We start from the raw sequence: 15,177 nt of genomic DNA on the forward strand, positions 1-15,177 counted from the left end.
GCACCGGGGATCGAACTCATGACTGCCTGCTTGCAAGGCAGGCGCTTATGCCACTGAGCTAAATCTCTAGCTCCCTCTTCACGTTTGCAAAAACCACAACAAAAGAATTTGTTTTCTCTCCAGCAAGTAGGCACTGGTTATGCCCCAGCCAAATTTGAATAACTGCATAGAAATAACTGCAGGCATCAACCTGAATATGCCTTCTCCCGTATCAAAGGTTTATAGTTATCTGTGATCGGCAGCTTAGCAGAGAAAAAAAAAAATCAAAGTTATATTTCTTCACGTTTTGAGCCCCAATTCAGCCAGATTGTAGTCAAAGGACTTTATCTTTTTGTACCAGGGATCAAACTCACAACGTTGCACTTGCCAAGCAGGCTCTATGTTGCTGAGATATATATCCCTGACCTAGTCAAAAACTTTAAATAGGGAATCATGCAAATCTGATCTCATTCTGATTAGGTGCCTTTGAGAATGTTGTTTCATCTCCCCAAGCCTCGTCTTTAAAATGGGATAATGTTCTAAGCTCCAAATCAGTGTTTAGTAAAAAGTGGCAGACATTACTGAAAGTTGGTTTTTCTCGTACAATTGAAGAGAGCAGGAACAAAGCGCATTTAGGCACCTCGCTTACCACTTAATTGCATTTCTAGGTGATTCAAGACCTGGGCAGGAATCTCCCTAGCAACACGTGAGTGGGAGGTAACAAAAGTGTCAGCAGACAGGTAAAATGCTTACAAGGCTTAATAAATGGCAGCTGAGTCGTGGATACAAGTGTAAATGAGCGAGTCAGGTCTGCCAAACGACTTTCTCGAATCTTGAGTAATTCTTTTTCCAGATACATGCAGAAAGGCGTCCCAGAAGGAAGGAAAATTGACAAGGCTGCGCCCAGACCACGGCCTAGATTGCTGGGTACCTCCGCCGCCCAAACTAGCCTTACAGGTTTTGGAAACGCAAACCTGGGAAAACTGAGTTAACCATAGGGCGGAGTTTGTTGGTTCCGCCCGCAGCCCCTCGCGTTTGTCATTGGCCTTTTGAAGTCGAACCTCATGACATCACACGCAAGGCTCGCGTGTGAAAGGGGGCGTGGCCCTCTGAGGGGAGGAGACAAGATGGCGGCGTCCCTGGGACGCTGGTGTTGGCACTTTCTGCGCGAGGACGGGCGGTGGCGGACCAGGTACCACAATGTGGGAGACTGACTTGGGGCGGGGGAGACTCGAGCTATGCCAGGGTATGGAGAAGAGTTGTTTCTCTATCTCGGGTTTGTTCTGAAGAGGGCTTGAGTGGAGAAAACCACCTTCACCTCGAGTTCGGAAGCAGATGTCATTGCTGTCGCCATAGGGTGGTCCAGATTTAGTTACGCGTGGCCTAAGCGCTCTCGCTTTGCTGATTCTAGCGAGGTCGACTTTCACAAGGGGCAACAGAACAGGTGCTAAATACGGTGCCTACCTGTCAGATTCGAGGCAGAATTGAAGGCTTTTATCTTAGGTCTTCGGGTTCCTGGCTGGCACCGTGTGTGTGCAGAGCACTGGAGTTCTTCATCTTTGAAGTGAGATTAGATTTGATAGTCATGTAGTTTAAGATTTGAGTCTTGCGGATCTTGGCGACCCCATATTGCTCTTTTTCTAAATCTTCTAAATCCTGATTATTATTATTTTCTTGGAGTTGACTAGATGAGGTTCAGAGAGGGAGGGTCTAGTTCACCCAGCCAGTTAGTATTAGAGCCTAGCTACCTGGTTCTCTTTAGCAAGGACCTTTCCCTTAAGTTGCTCACCGAGAGGACAGTTGTTGTACAGAAATAGCTTGGAAGGATCTGAACTCAAAGTGGATTAAAATACTGGTTGTTATGACTCGAGTTCGGTATTGGGTGTCATTTCAAAGAGCTAAGGTTTGAGAGATGCACCATTCTTTCGTGTTTCTAGCAGGCTTCATTTTGTCAGTGTTGGCCAAAGCTTGTGCTGTGATCAGGAGGTGACATCGCTTTAGTTTGGGAGGATAAAAGGATATTATATTTGGACTGAGAGGGAACAAAAAAAAAAATCATTATCTTTACTATGAAAGCATCTTTCTTCCATCTTTAATTATTTCAGAGTTGTGGTGTTCCCTCAGGAGGGGGCTCTGCAGTATGTTGACTTAGGATGTGAACAGGAAATTCTTCTGTTTTGAGGACTATTACTAAATGTTTTACGTACAAGTCATCTAATTCATCTAAACCATGTCACGAGCTGGATAGTCTACAAAATGACACTCTTAAATTTTTGTTAGATGATGGTGAGAAGAATGTGCCTCACTTATCACAGAGAAAGGGAAAGAAAAACCAAAAGTCATTTCTTAATACAATTGTAGGTAGATAAGACTATTTCAATTTTTTTTTTTAAGTTTTTGCTTTTTTTGATACCGGGTCTTGCTATGTAGTGCAACCTGGCCTTAAACTCAATTATGTAGCCCCTAATTCTGAGCTGGAACTCACCTGCAATCCACTTGCCTAAGTCTTCCGAGTACTGGGATTACAGGTGTGTACCATCACACCTGGCAAGGCTGGATTCAAATACAATAAGTGAAAAGAATGAGGATTGCCTATAAAAGGAACTCTTAATTTTCTCTTAATATTATATGTTGAGATAGAAACTACCATATAGATGGAAGGCTCATTGTAGGGAAATTTTTCATTAAGAGTGATAGGTGAGGGGCTGGGGATTTAGCTCAGCGGCATAAGCGCCTGCCTTGCAAGCAGGCAGTCGTGAGTTCGATCCCTGGTACCGATAAAAAAGGAAAAAGACAAAAAAAAAAAAAGAGTGATAGGTGACAAAACAAAATATCTTGGGTGGTAATTTAGGACCATAGTTTTCAAACTCATAAGAAAATGGATTAGGATGTTTGTTAGAAATAGACATTCCAAGATATGCTCCAATTTACAGCCAATTTCAGAATTAGGTGTAATTTGGGACCCTCAAAACTAGTTTTTACAGTATCCTTGATAATTCTTAGGTTTAAGCAAGTCTGGACTATGGTATACTTAGGGAGTGGTTGCTTGTGCAAGATTTCCATCAGATATATTTATGATATGCCTGCCACTATAAATCACAGTGCCAGGGAACATGGAGTGAAGAGAGGAAGGCAGGGAGATTAAGAATTATGATATATTTGAAGTAAGCTTATGTCCAAAGAACTTTACACTTTTTAGAGGAGCATTTTACTAAATATTCTAATACAAGGTAAAATGTGGGATAAAGCCTTCAACAGATCTGCCAGTTCAGTTGTTTTTTTTTTTTTTTTTGCCACCTTAAACCATTGGTACAAGATTTATGGTTATATAATAAAATCTAAGACAAATCAGAAAATTATATTTAGTGAGTATCCAGTTGATAGAGTGATTTTATCTTCAGGGGAAAAATTTTATAGAGGAATAAAATAAGAGACTGAGATTAGAAGCAGGGGTGAAGGACAAAGGAAGACTGGTGAAGAAGGAGGGAAAGAAAAAACAGAAACAAGAACAAAACAAAAATGAAAACAGTATTCACACTCATGAAAAAAAAAAAACAGGAACAAGGGCTTGAGTGTCATTGTCAGAGCTGAGCTGAGATGAAGAAAGATTTTTTTTTTGTCTGTTGGAGAACATTGAAGCTGAATACATATGCAGGGCTGTGGGTGGCCCTGGCATGACTGAACTGAGAAGGAGGAGACACTTCAGGGAGCAAGATAGGCCACAGCTGGGGCCACCTAGAAACTTTCTGGGTAGTTTTCCTTAACATATCGTCTGTTGATCTGAGGGGTCCTTGAACCCCTCCCAAGATTCTGTTCAGGTTTCCTCCATTGTCCACTCAACTCCTTGCTTGTTCTGATTAAATACAGCTGCCTAGCGCCAGTCGGTTGGCAGGCTAGCAGAGTTACCGGCTCTGCCAAGGATTTCACTCCTCCTGCAGCCCTAAAGGCCATGCCGCATGTCTCAGCCCTTTGAGCCTTGGCCATGCACCCATTTGGAGGCTTAGGGGTCTAAGCACAGACCCCAACATTGGTCTTTTTGAGACAGGGTCTTGCTGTGCAGTTCAGGCTGGCCTTGAGCTCACTTTGTAGCTCAGGCTGGTCTCGAACTAGCAGTGATTCTCCTGCCTTGGCCTTCTGAGTGCTGGGATTACAGGTATGCACCTCCACGCCTGTCTGAAGAAAGATTCTTTTTTTTTTTTTTTTTTTTTTGTCTTTTTGTTTTTATCGGTACCAGGGATCGAACTCATGACTGTCTGCTTGCAAGGCAGGCGCTTATGCCGCTGAGCTAAATCCCCAGCCCCTGAAGAAAGATTCTTAATAAAAAGCATCTGCTAGGGGCTGGGGATTTAGCTCAGCGGCATAAGCGCCTGCCTGTAAAGCAGGCAGTCGTGAGTTCGATCCCCGGTACCGATAAAAAGGAAAAAGACAAAAAAAAAAAAAAAAAAAAAGCATCTGCTAGACTTCAAAATTTCAGAAGAGGTGAGAGTATAATGCATTTTTTTAGGCAAGCCTGTAAACAGGAGACTAATAGACCTATTAACTGCAGAAATTTTGCTGTTGAGAAATGTGTTACAAATACTGGGAAGTTGGCCATGATGGCACATGCTTGTAATTCCACCACTGGGGAGACCGAGGCAGGAGATTGAGACAGAAGGATTGAGTTTGAGGTCAGTTTGACCACCTAATGGGTTCAAGGCCAGACTGACCTGTATAGAAAGACCCTATCTCAAAAAACAAAGGAAAAAAAAAAACTAGGAGAAAACTTGCACTAAAGGTAGGACAACTGTTACAAGTTAAAAAACACTCTTTTGATGCTCCCTTGGACTTCATCACTTTTACATTTTTGGATTATGAGTAAGATACAGAAAACAGATTCATGGTTCAGGGAGAAGGCTAATTTGGAGAATAAATTTCCTGGGAAAAATGGGAGACCTTTTTCAGAGGAATACTTCTTTGAGAAAAGCAAATCTTCAACAGGCTAGTCTCATATCTTTGAGACCAAGAGAGAATACTTACTACAAAGAGGCACAAAAAAATCTTATGGAATATTTTATTTTATTTTATTTTATTTATTTTTTGGTACTGGGGATCAAACTCACGACCTCATGCTTGTCAGCCAGGCGGTTATGCTGCTGAGCTAAATCCCCAGCCCCTTGGAACATTTTAATTCATCAAATGCTTTTGGGCTGGGGATATAGCTCAATGGCACATCGCCTGCTTGGCAAACTCGAGGTGTCCTAAGTTCAATTGCCATTACAAAAACAAAACAAAAAAAACTTGGTGCACCCTGGAAGTTCAGGGTACCAAGTGAAGAAATATTCCAGACCACCCTTAGAGGACATCTCTTAGATCAATACTTTCCCAGAAGGATTTGGAGAAGGAAAAAAACACCATGTTCTGCTGAAAATGAAGAGATGTGCCACTCCTTTAGTCAGTAAAATTCTACTTTAAGAAAAAAAACGAAGCCAGAGAAAGAAGAGGGCAGTGCTCAAGATACTTCCAAAAAGAATGAATTTTCCACATACTGTGCCTCATGTACCAAGTTATAAGGTCAAAGGTTCTCAGAAGTACTAAGGAGTGTATCAGAAAATAAAGATAAATCTTAAAAAAAAAAAAAGAAACTCGTCTGTGATTTTAAGTCTGTGGTTATCTTCTGCAGTTATGTGGTAGTGTCCAATTCAGGGCATGACTCTGCTGTCTCTGGTAGACAGGGGAGGCAGTCAGAGCCCGGATCCATGCTGGGTAATCCCAGTAAACCTGCAGAGGCCTGCAGTAGGGTTAGGGCAGGGTGACACTTCTGCTATTTTTCTTTAGTTTTTTATTGAAACATTTTATTTTTTTATTGGTACATGTTAGGTATACATAATGATAATATTCATCAGAGAGCATTTGTACCTGTACATGATATATCTTGCTTCTTTTCCCATTCCACTCTCCTCCCTTTATCTCTCTTCTCCTTACAAAGGCTTTGTTTCTATTTTTTCTTCTGATAGTTCTTATTTTTAGAGGTTAAGAAATCAGGGCTTAGAGTTAAATACATTTCCTTAAAAGAAAAAGAAAAAGAAACAAATTTCCTAAGGCTAAGTAGCTAACAAGTGGTAGAACTGGATTTTTTTTTTTTTTTTTTTTCTTTTGGTCTTTTTCTTTTTTATCGCTACCGGGGATCGAACTCACGACTGCCTGCTTGCAAGGCAGGTGCTTATGCCGCTGAGCTAAATCCCCAGCCCCTAGAACTGGAATTTGAAGCAAACACAGACTTGGATGGTTAATCATGTGAAACTGAAGTGTTATGTGATTAGAAGTAGGATGTTTGGTCTTTGATTAAAAGAAAATTCAGTTGTTAACTAAACATTACTTTATTTGCTGGCATGGTCTTTTTTGCTGCTGGTATATATCTACTTTTTCCCAGTGTAGATGAAACAAGAAAGAAACTAAAAAAATTACTTTTTTTTTTTTTTTAATCTTTTTGAGACAGGGTCTCGCCATGCAGTTCAGGCTGGCCTTGAGCTCACTTGTAGCCCAGGCTTGTCTTGAACTCACAATGATCCTCCTGCCTCAGTTTCCCGAGTGCTGGGATTACAGGTGTGAGCCACCAGGCCCGGCAGTTTTTTGTTTTTTTGTACCGGGGATCGAATTTACTGCCATGCGCTTGTAAGGCAGGCACTTATGTATTATTTCTTAACTCTTGAAGCGATGAAAATAATTGGCCAATTTTTTTTTCTCAGAATCTTGAAATCTTTTTACTGTCAATGAGGCTTTTTTTTTTTTTTTTTTTTTTTTGTACAGGGAATCAACTCATGATGTTGTGCTCGCCAGACAGGCACTTACCACTGCTGAGCTAAATCCCTGGCTCTCAGTGTAGGTTTTGTGACAGAGCTGGCACAAAAGATTAAAAAAAAATTCTAGACAGGTGTGGGTCGTGTAATCCTAGCACCTGGGAGGATGAGGCAGGAGGATCACTATAAATTTGAATTTGAGGCCCACCTGAATTACATAGTAAGACCCTGTCTCAAAAAAAAAAAAAAATCTAAACCAGTTGAACTAATTAGACTTGAAGTAGATTAGAAAAGCCTAACATAGTTTGATTGTGCCATGTTTTTCACTAGTATGAACATTGTGTCAGTTTTTTTGCTTTATTTTTATTTTTTTGGTTTTTCAACAGGGTCTTGCTCGTAGTCCAGGCTGGCCTTGAACTCATTGTGTAGCGTGAGCTGGCCTGGAACTCATGGCAATCCTCTTGTCTCAGCCTTCCAATTACTGAGATTACAGGTGTTTTACACCACTCCTGGCCTAGTACAGACATTTAAATGTTAAAATTTCAGCCGAAATATACATTCTTAATTTATAAACCTGTGTACAGTTCTTTTGTGGCAGAAACACTGCTGTCATGTATGAGTGCTGGTTTTCCTGCTAATGATCTTATGCTTAATTTTAAAAGATTTTATTGAAATAGTTTCAGATTTACAGAAACTTACAAGCTGGGCGTGGTGGTGCATGCCTATAATTGCAGCACTCGGGAGGCTGAGGCAGGAGGATTGTTAACAAGTTCAAGAGCAGCCTGGGGTACAAAGTGAGCCCAAGGCCAGCCTGAACTACATAGCAAGAGCCTGTCTCAAAAAGACAAGAAAAAAAAGAAAAAGAAAAAAGTTACAGAGTAATCCCACAGAAATCCCAAATACTTTTTACTTAGATTCCTCAAATGTCAGACATATTTGCTTCATCACTCTGTCTTTCCCTGTATGTATGCATATATGTGTATGTATTTTTTTTTTCTGGAACACTTGAGAGCACCTTGCAGACTTGATTCTGCCTTTAAATGTGATAGCCTTGGGCCAGGGATATAGCTCAGTGATGCAGTGCCTGCCTGGCAAGTGTGAGGTCCTGAGTTCGATTGCTTGTACCCACGAAAACAAATACATAAATATTCAGCCTTTTCCTACAAGAACATTTTCCTAGATAACCATGGAATGATTGATAAAACTTAGAAATTAACACTGGTGTGGTACTGTTATTGTATCTATAAACTATATTCAAAATTGTCAATTGATAACTAATTAAATTTTTTTAAACTAATTTAATTTTTAATATTTTTCTTTTTTGTGTGTTTGTGTATGTGGTGTTAGGGATCAAATCTAGGGCTCATTCATTATAGACAAGTGCTCAACTAGTCAGCTACATCCTCAGTTATTTTTTTTCAGTTCTTATTTTTAATTTTTTTTTTTAAAGCCAGTCAAATTTAGCAGTGGGGGGGGTGGTATACCAATTTAGTGACACTAATGTTAATAAGTTCTGATAACCCACTGCCATCGGACCAGCCTCTTATTTTTAATTTTAAGAAAAGTATTTAATAGTTTGTTTTTGCTTGATTATAGCCGTCTTCACTGTGAAAACACTTCTCTGAGCCATTTCCTCCTGTCCTTCTGGAAGGTGCCTCTTCAAGCCATTAACACAGGTAAGGAGCAGTTGGAGGTGGTGATAGCTCTATCTCTCAGTTTGCTCAGCTGTAAATTGGGATGAACATAGGGTTGTTGTTAGAATAAATGAAATTATGCAAAGTGCGTTGAAGTCATTAGAATATCTGGCATGTAATCACCACTTAAGCCCTGGTTACTTTATCCCTTTTACTGGCTGCATAGTACTTTTCTATGTGACTATACCTTTCATTATTGGACATTTAAGTTTCTAGTTTTTTCCTGTTGTAGACAATCTTTTTTTAACATCTTTGTGCATCTTCAGGATAAATTTGTAGAGGCAGGATTACTGAGTGAAAAGGTTTATTTTACTTTTTTTTTTTTTTTTTTGAGTTATTCTCACTGTATAATTCAGGCTGGTCTTGAACTTACTTTATGGCCTAGATTAGCCTTGAATTTATAGCAGTCTTTTTATCTCAGCCTCCTGAACGCTGGGATTACAAGCGTGTGCCATCATGCCTGGTCTATATTTTTGTCACTGGCCAAATTTCTCTTCGGAGAGAGTTGTCCCAGTTCACATTTGAGCAGGAAATGCTAGTTAGTGATTAGTCACTTTCCATACCCTCATCAACAGTGTGGACTATGTGAACTTTGGGATCTTCTAAGAAGCCGTGTAAAACCCTACAAAGATGAGCATTGTCTTTGTTATCTAAATATCCTTTTTATTATAGCATACTAACAGCTTTTATTTTTTTTTGATACCAATGATTGAACTCACAACCTTGCACTTGCCAGGCAGGCACTTGTGCGCTGAGCTAAACCCCCAGCCCCTAACAGCTGTTTTTAACTGCTGGTAAGACTACCTTGGGAATAAAATGAGCTGGTTAATGAGAACAACACTTATCAGAATGGTAGTTAATAGGAAGACAGTTGGGTGTTAATTTAATTAGGAATTGCATGCTAGAACATGTAGGAATAACATTAAGAGTGAAGGGAGAGCCTCAGAAATGAAGGTGCAATCTTACCTCTGTAAGAAAGGTGCTGTGCTTTTTTTTTTTTTTTGTCTTTTTCCTTTTTATCGGTACCAGGATGGAACTCACGACTGCCTGCTTGCAAGGCAGGCGCTTATGCCACTGAGCTAAATCCCCAGCCTCTGGTGCTGTGCTTTTATGAACTGCTTAATTCAGAGGAAAGGTAGGTGGCCAGGAGTGGGGGCTGATCTCTGTTGGTCGCCCTGCTTTGAAAAGAGAAAGACCTTTAAATAAAGAGAGCACCACAGAGCAGAAAGCATAAAGTGGGTGTGATTAAGTCATGCCCGGCTCAGTGTGGAGGCTCCAGCAGTCTGCTTACCACCACAGGTGTTTCTTGCTGTTTCCTGACCTGTACTGAAGACTGAGCCCAGGGCTTATGCACAGCTCAGCAAGCACTGTATCCTAAAATTAAAAACAGTTTTTTGCTTTTGTTCTTTTTTGTTTTGTTTCATTTTGTGTTTTTTGAGACAGGATCACAGTATAGTTCAGGCTGGTCTTTTACTCACTATGTATCCTAGGCAGGCCTTGAACCTACAGTGATACTGTGGTTGGAATTACAGGCCTGTAATTCCACCACTGCCACCACTCCCGGCTCCTTTTTCTTTTTCTTTTTTTTGTCCTTTTTCCTTATTCATTTTTAAGTTTTAATTTAAAACTTTTATTTTATTTTATTGGAACTGGGAATTAAACTCAAGATCTTGCACTTACCAGGTAGGTGCTGTGCCACTGGGCTATATTCCTGACGCCCAACATTTTTTATTTTGAGACAGGGTCTTGCCAAGTTGCTGTGGCTTCAAATTTTGAGATTTGTGTGCCTCAGCCTTCTGAGTACCTGGGATTATATGTGCGTAGTTTATTTCTTGTTTTATGAGAAGTCTTTCTTGGTTAGAGATGCAATGTTTGTTTATTCTTTCATTCATTTTCTTATTTATTTAAGACAGAATCTCTTTATGTAGTTTAGGCTGGACTTTAACTCACTATGTAGGCCGGTTCCTGGCCTTCTACTCATGGTGATCCTCTTGCTTCAGCCTCCTAAGTGCTAGGATTACAGAGGTGGCACAGCACCTACCTGGTAAGATACAAAGTTTCGTTGTTGTTAGTGAAGTTTATTATCAATAATTACATAATAGCAGTAATTAATGATATCCACACTAATTTGTTTAAAAAGAATTGGGCATGGTGGTACATGCCTGTAATCCCAGGATTTGGGAGGCTGACATGGGAGGATCATAAGTTTGAGGCTAGGCTGGACTACACAGTGAGATCCTATTTCAAAAAACAAGCAAATTTTAAAAAAAGAAAAAGAAAAAAAAAGCAACCAATACCGCACTGAAATGTGATATGGGAATAAGATTTCCTTCCAATAAGAATGTGCTTTCAGCTGGGGGATTAGCTCAGTAACATAAGCACCTGCCTGAGGTTGTGAGTTTGATCCTCAGCACCAAAAAAAAAAGTGTGTGCTCTTTTATTTTACATAGGCTGTTGATAATTCAGCTCATCAGTTTTTAAAAATTTGTATATTTAAGGTTTAATATAACATGTTTCAATAGACTTCTCTCTTCTTCTTTTTTTATCTTTTTCATTTTTATCGGTACCAGGGATCGAACTCACGACTGCCTGCTTGCAAAGCAGATGCTTATGCCGTTGAGCTAAATCTCCAGCCCCTAGACTTCTTTTGATATACATACTGAAGCAGTTACTGTAGTAAGCAAATTAATATACCCATCATCTCATGTTGTTTCTTTCTTTTTTTTTTTTTTGTCTCTTTCCTTTTTATCTGTACCGGGGAACTCACGACTGCCTGCTTTCAAGGTAGGCGCTTATGCCGCTGAGCTAAATCCCTAGCCCCTGTAGTTTCTTTTTTTTTTTTTTTTTCTGTAGTTTCATTTTTTTCCCACCTCTCTTTATTCCTTCCTTTTTTTTTTTTTTTTTTTTTTGTCTTTTTCATTTTTATCGGTACCAGAGATCGAACTCACGACTGCCTGTTTGCAAGGCAGGTGCTTATGCTGCTGAGCTAAATCCCCAGCCCCCTCCTTCCTTTTTTTTCCTGCATTTTTTCCTCCCTTCTTTGTTCTTTCCATCCCTAAATTCTACTCTTTTTGTATTTTACCAATATACAATACAGTGGTAGTTATATAGTTAACTATAATTCTCATACTTTCATTAGATTCCTATACAGTTAGAACTTGGTACCCCATCTGTTTGTTTATCGCAGTACTTGGATTTAATACAGGGCCTCACATATACTAAGCAAGTACTTTCCTATTGAACTACATATCTAGCCCTTTTTATTTTTTGAGACAAGGGTCTCACTAATAGGTCCAGGCTGTCTTCAAATCTGTGATCCTCCTGCCTCAGCTTTCTGAGTAGCTAGAATCATAGGTGTGTGCTGAAGTACCAAGCTTTATTTATTTATCTTTTTTGTGGTATCAGGCATCAAACCCAAAGCCTTGTGCATGTCAGGGAAGTCCTGTGTTACTAAGGTATACCCTTAGATCCCAGCCACCTTTTTATTTTATTTTATTTTATTTTATTTTATTTATTTGTGCCGGGGATTGAACTCTTGACCTCATGCTATGCCACAGCTGAACCCCCAGATCTCAGCCACCTTTTTAGATTTCATGTGTAAGTGAGATCATGCAGTCTGTTTCTGTCTCTGGATTATGTCACTTACTAGATTTGTCCATCTTGTCACAAATAGCAATTTTCTCCCTCCTTCCTCCTTTTTTTTTTGAGCTAAGTTTTCACTATGTAGTTCAGACTGGCCTGAGTTCACTCTGTAGCCCAACTGACCCTAAACTCACAGTGATCCTCCTGCCTCAGCCTGTCAGTGCTAGGATTATAGGCACGTGCCACCATGCACATCCAGATATTTCTTCTTTTTAAGACTGAGTAATTCCATTGTGTATATGTGATTTAAAAAAGAAGTGGGGCATAGTGGTGCATGCTGTAATACCAGCACTTTGGGGGGCTGAGGCAGAAAGATGACAAGTTCAATCCCGGTCTGGGCAATTTAGGGACTTAGCAAGACCCTTTCTCAAAGTAAAAAATAAAAATAAACAAGCCCATTGGAATGAGCCCAGACCAAAGGCTGAATCCCTAGCACCCCAGAAGGAAAAAAAAAAACCCACAGTAGCTCTATTGAAATATAATTCATATGCCATAAAATTTGCTTTTTTTTTTGGAAGGGGTACAGGGAATTAATTCAAGATCTCACACTTGCCAGACAGGCACTTGTGTCACTGAGTTGTATTCCCAGCCCCAGAAATTTGCCTTGTTAAGTGTATAATTCAGTGTTTTTTGTATTTTCCAGAATTATGCAAACTTCACCATTTGTCCCCCCTTTAAAAACCCTTTAAACTGTTACATTGCATTTTTCCTTATCCCTGACAACTACTAATTTACTTTATGTCCACAGATTTGCCAGTTGTGGACACTATATATAAACAGAATCATATAATATGCTCTGGGACTTTTTTTTTAATGTAATGTTTTTATGGTTTATGCTGTACTTCATTAGTTCATTCCTTTTTATTTGCAAATAGTATTTTATAGTATGTTACCACAGTTTATTCATTAGTTGATGAACATTTGGGTTATTCCCCCTTCTTGGTTATTATGAATATTGCTGCTAATGAATATTTAAGTACAAGTTTTAGTTCTCTTAGGCATATGTCAGAGTCAGCTTGCTGGGTTATCTTGTTTCCTCTGTTTTCTTTTTACCCTGCTGGGGACCAAAACTAGAATGTTGTGTTTATTTATTTATTTGTTTTTTGTCTTTTTGAGGCAGAGTTTCACTATGCAGTTCAGGCTGGCATTGAGCTCACTTTGTAGCCCAGGCTGGTCTCGAACTCACAACGATCCTCCCACCTCAGCCTCCCGGGTGCTGGCATTACAGGCAAGCCACCAGGCCCGGTTTAGAATTGTTGTGTTAAACTTCATGAGGTTCTGCCAAACTGCTTTTCAAAGCATGTCCCCCATTTTACATTCGTACCAACAATGTTTAAGGTAGTCTTTTTATTTTTTTATTTTTGGTCTTTTTGAGTCAGGGTCTTGCTGTGCAGTTCAGGCTGACCTTGAGCTCACTTTGTAGCCCAAGCTGGTCTCAAATTTGCAACAATTCCCTTGCCTCAACCTCTTGAGTGCAAAGTCCCAAGTAGGATTATAGGTGTGTGCCACCATGCCTGGCTGTTTGAGGGTTTCTACACGTTATTTCCCACACTGACCTTTTTAATCATAGCCATCCTAGTGAGAGTGAAAGAGTATTCCATTGTGTTTTTGATTTACATCTCCCTGACCACAAATGGTTTTGTCTTGCTTTGCTAGTGCTGCTTATATGTAACAGAATACTATAAACAGAGTGACTTAACTAGCAGAAATTTCTTGTCTGGCAGCTGTAGAAGCTAGAAGTATGGGGCAGGAGGTTAGCTGAGGGCTGGGAGACAGATCTTTTCCATGCCTCTTGCCTGTTTCCAGTGGTTTACATTTGGCATTCGTTGCTTATAGAAGCATCACTCTGATACCTGCCTTTACCTTTACATGATATTCTACCTATCTGGATGTCTGTTTTCAGATTTTCCCATCTTTATATTTTCCTTCCATCAATCTACCCATGTATGTGTATGTGTGTGTGCGCGCTCACGCACGTATGTGATTCAGGATTGAATCCAGGGAATGCTGAGCTCCATCACCACTCTTGGCAGTAATAGGGATTGAACCTCAGGGCTTTGGGCATACTAGGCAAGTGCTTTAAAACTGAGTTATGTCCTACCCTCAAAACCTTCCCAATTTACCACCCATGTTTGTTTAGGATTTTTTAGTCAGGCTAAAAAATCTGAATTGCCAGGCTGATCTGAAACATGCAATATCTTCCCTTAGCCTTCAGAGTAGCTAGGGTTAGGCCAACCTGGGTTACATAGTGAGTTCAAAACCAATCTGAACTATGTAGTAAGACTCTCTCAAAAAAACAAAACAAAGTATTTGAGGTTATAAATGGGGGCCACCACACATGGCTCCTCTATGCATTTTTAAATTGGATTATTTGGGGATGTATGTGTACATACTTTGTTGAGGCTCAAACCCAAGGCCTTGTACATGGTTGACGAATGCTTATCATTGAGCTACCTCCAGGCCAGGTTGTCATTTTACTGTTGAATTGTGAGAGCTTTTGAGGTTTTGCCTCTGAGAATACCAGTGTTTGGTCAGACTTGGACCTAGATTGTAATAGCAATCAGAGTGCTCTAGGTGAGAGGTAGTGTGTTGTTATAAGTCCTGGACCTGTTGGTGGCCAGTGGGACAACTTTTATTAATTTATGGATTTCTTTGTGGTTCAGTGTTTTCATCCTAAATTCTGTAGCTCTAGTGGCAATGAGAAGTGCATTTCTACAGGAGGTGTAATTCCACAGAAAAGATGCCTGTCCTTTATTAATTGATGTAATTTGGAGCCTGTTCAGTTGTCTTTACTGAAAGCTTCTAAAATGCATTGACTTTTTCCTGGCCTTTCTTGAGTTCAGCAATTGGAAGATTATTCCCTGTTTGTATCTTCCAGGTTCAACATTGTCTTATTTTTTGTTACAGATGCCAGAAAAATGCACACTGCCCCTGCCCGAACCTTGTTCCTGCTACGCCCCCTGCCTATTCTGTTGGCAACAGGTGGAGGGTATTTGGGGTACCGGCAGTATGAGAAATACAGAGAGCGAGAGCTGGAGAAACTGGGATTGGAGATTCCACCCAAACTTGCTGGTCATTGGGAGGTA

General features: G+C 40.0%; 1 protein-coding gene across 8 annotated transcripts in view; it reads left to right on the top strand.

Annotated features, from left to right (window-relative positions):
- The first annotated feature begins 1,029 nt into the window (after positions 1 to 1,029).
- The window catches only part of Pisd (phosphatidylserine decarboxylase), a 46,993-nt gene continuing 32,845 nt past the window's right edge, over positions 1,030 to 15,177 (top strand). For 3 of the 8 annotated variants that reach the window (XM_023560983.2, XM_063225919.1, XM_063225922.1), the window contains exons 1-2: positions 1,030 to 1,171; positions 8,352 to 8,431. Coding sequence is in view for 4 of the 8 variants with exons in the window: in XM_013141853.3 (XP_012997307.2) it covers positions 1,044 to 1,171; positions 8,352 to 8,431; positions 14,999 to 15,174 (384 nt within the window). In the remaining 4 variants the exon portion in view is untranslated. Of the gene's footprint in view, positions 1,172 to 8,351; positions 8,432 to 10,471; positions 10,494 to 14,994; positions 15,175 to 15,177 lie in introns of those variants that run through there. The other 5 variants (XM_063225914.1, XM_013141853.3, XM_063225915.1 and 2 more) reach the window with 4 other exon arrangements.

Source organism: Cavia porcellus, unplaced genomic scaffold, assembly GCF_034190915.1.
Source record: "Cavia porcellus strain 051 isolate PalLab524CR breed Dunkin Hartley unplaced genomic scaffold, mCavPor4.1 scaffold_16, whole genome shotgun sequence".
NCBI classification, from domain to species: domain Eukaryota; kingdom Metazoa; phylum Chordata; class Mammalia; order Rodentia; family Caviidae; genus Cavia; species Cavia porcellus.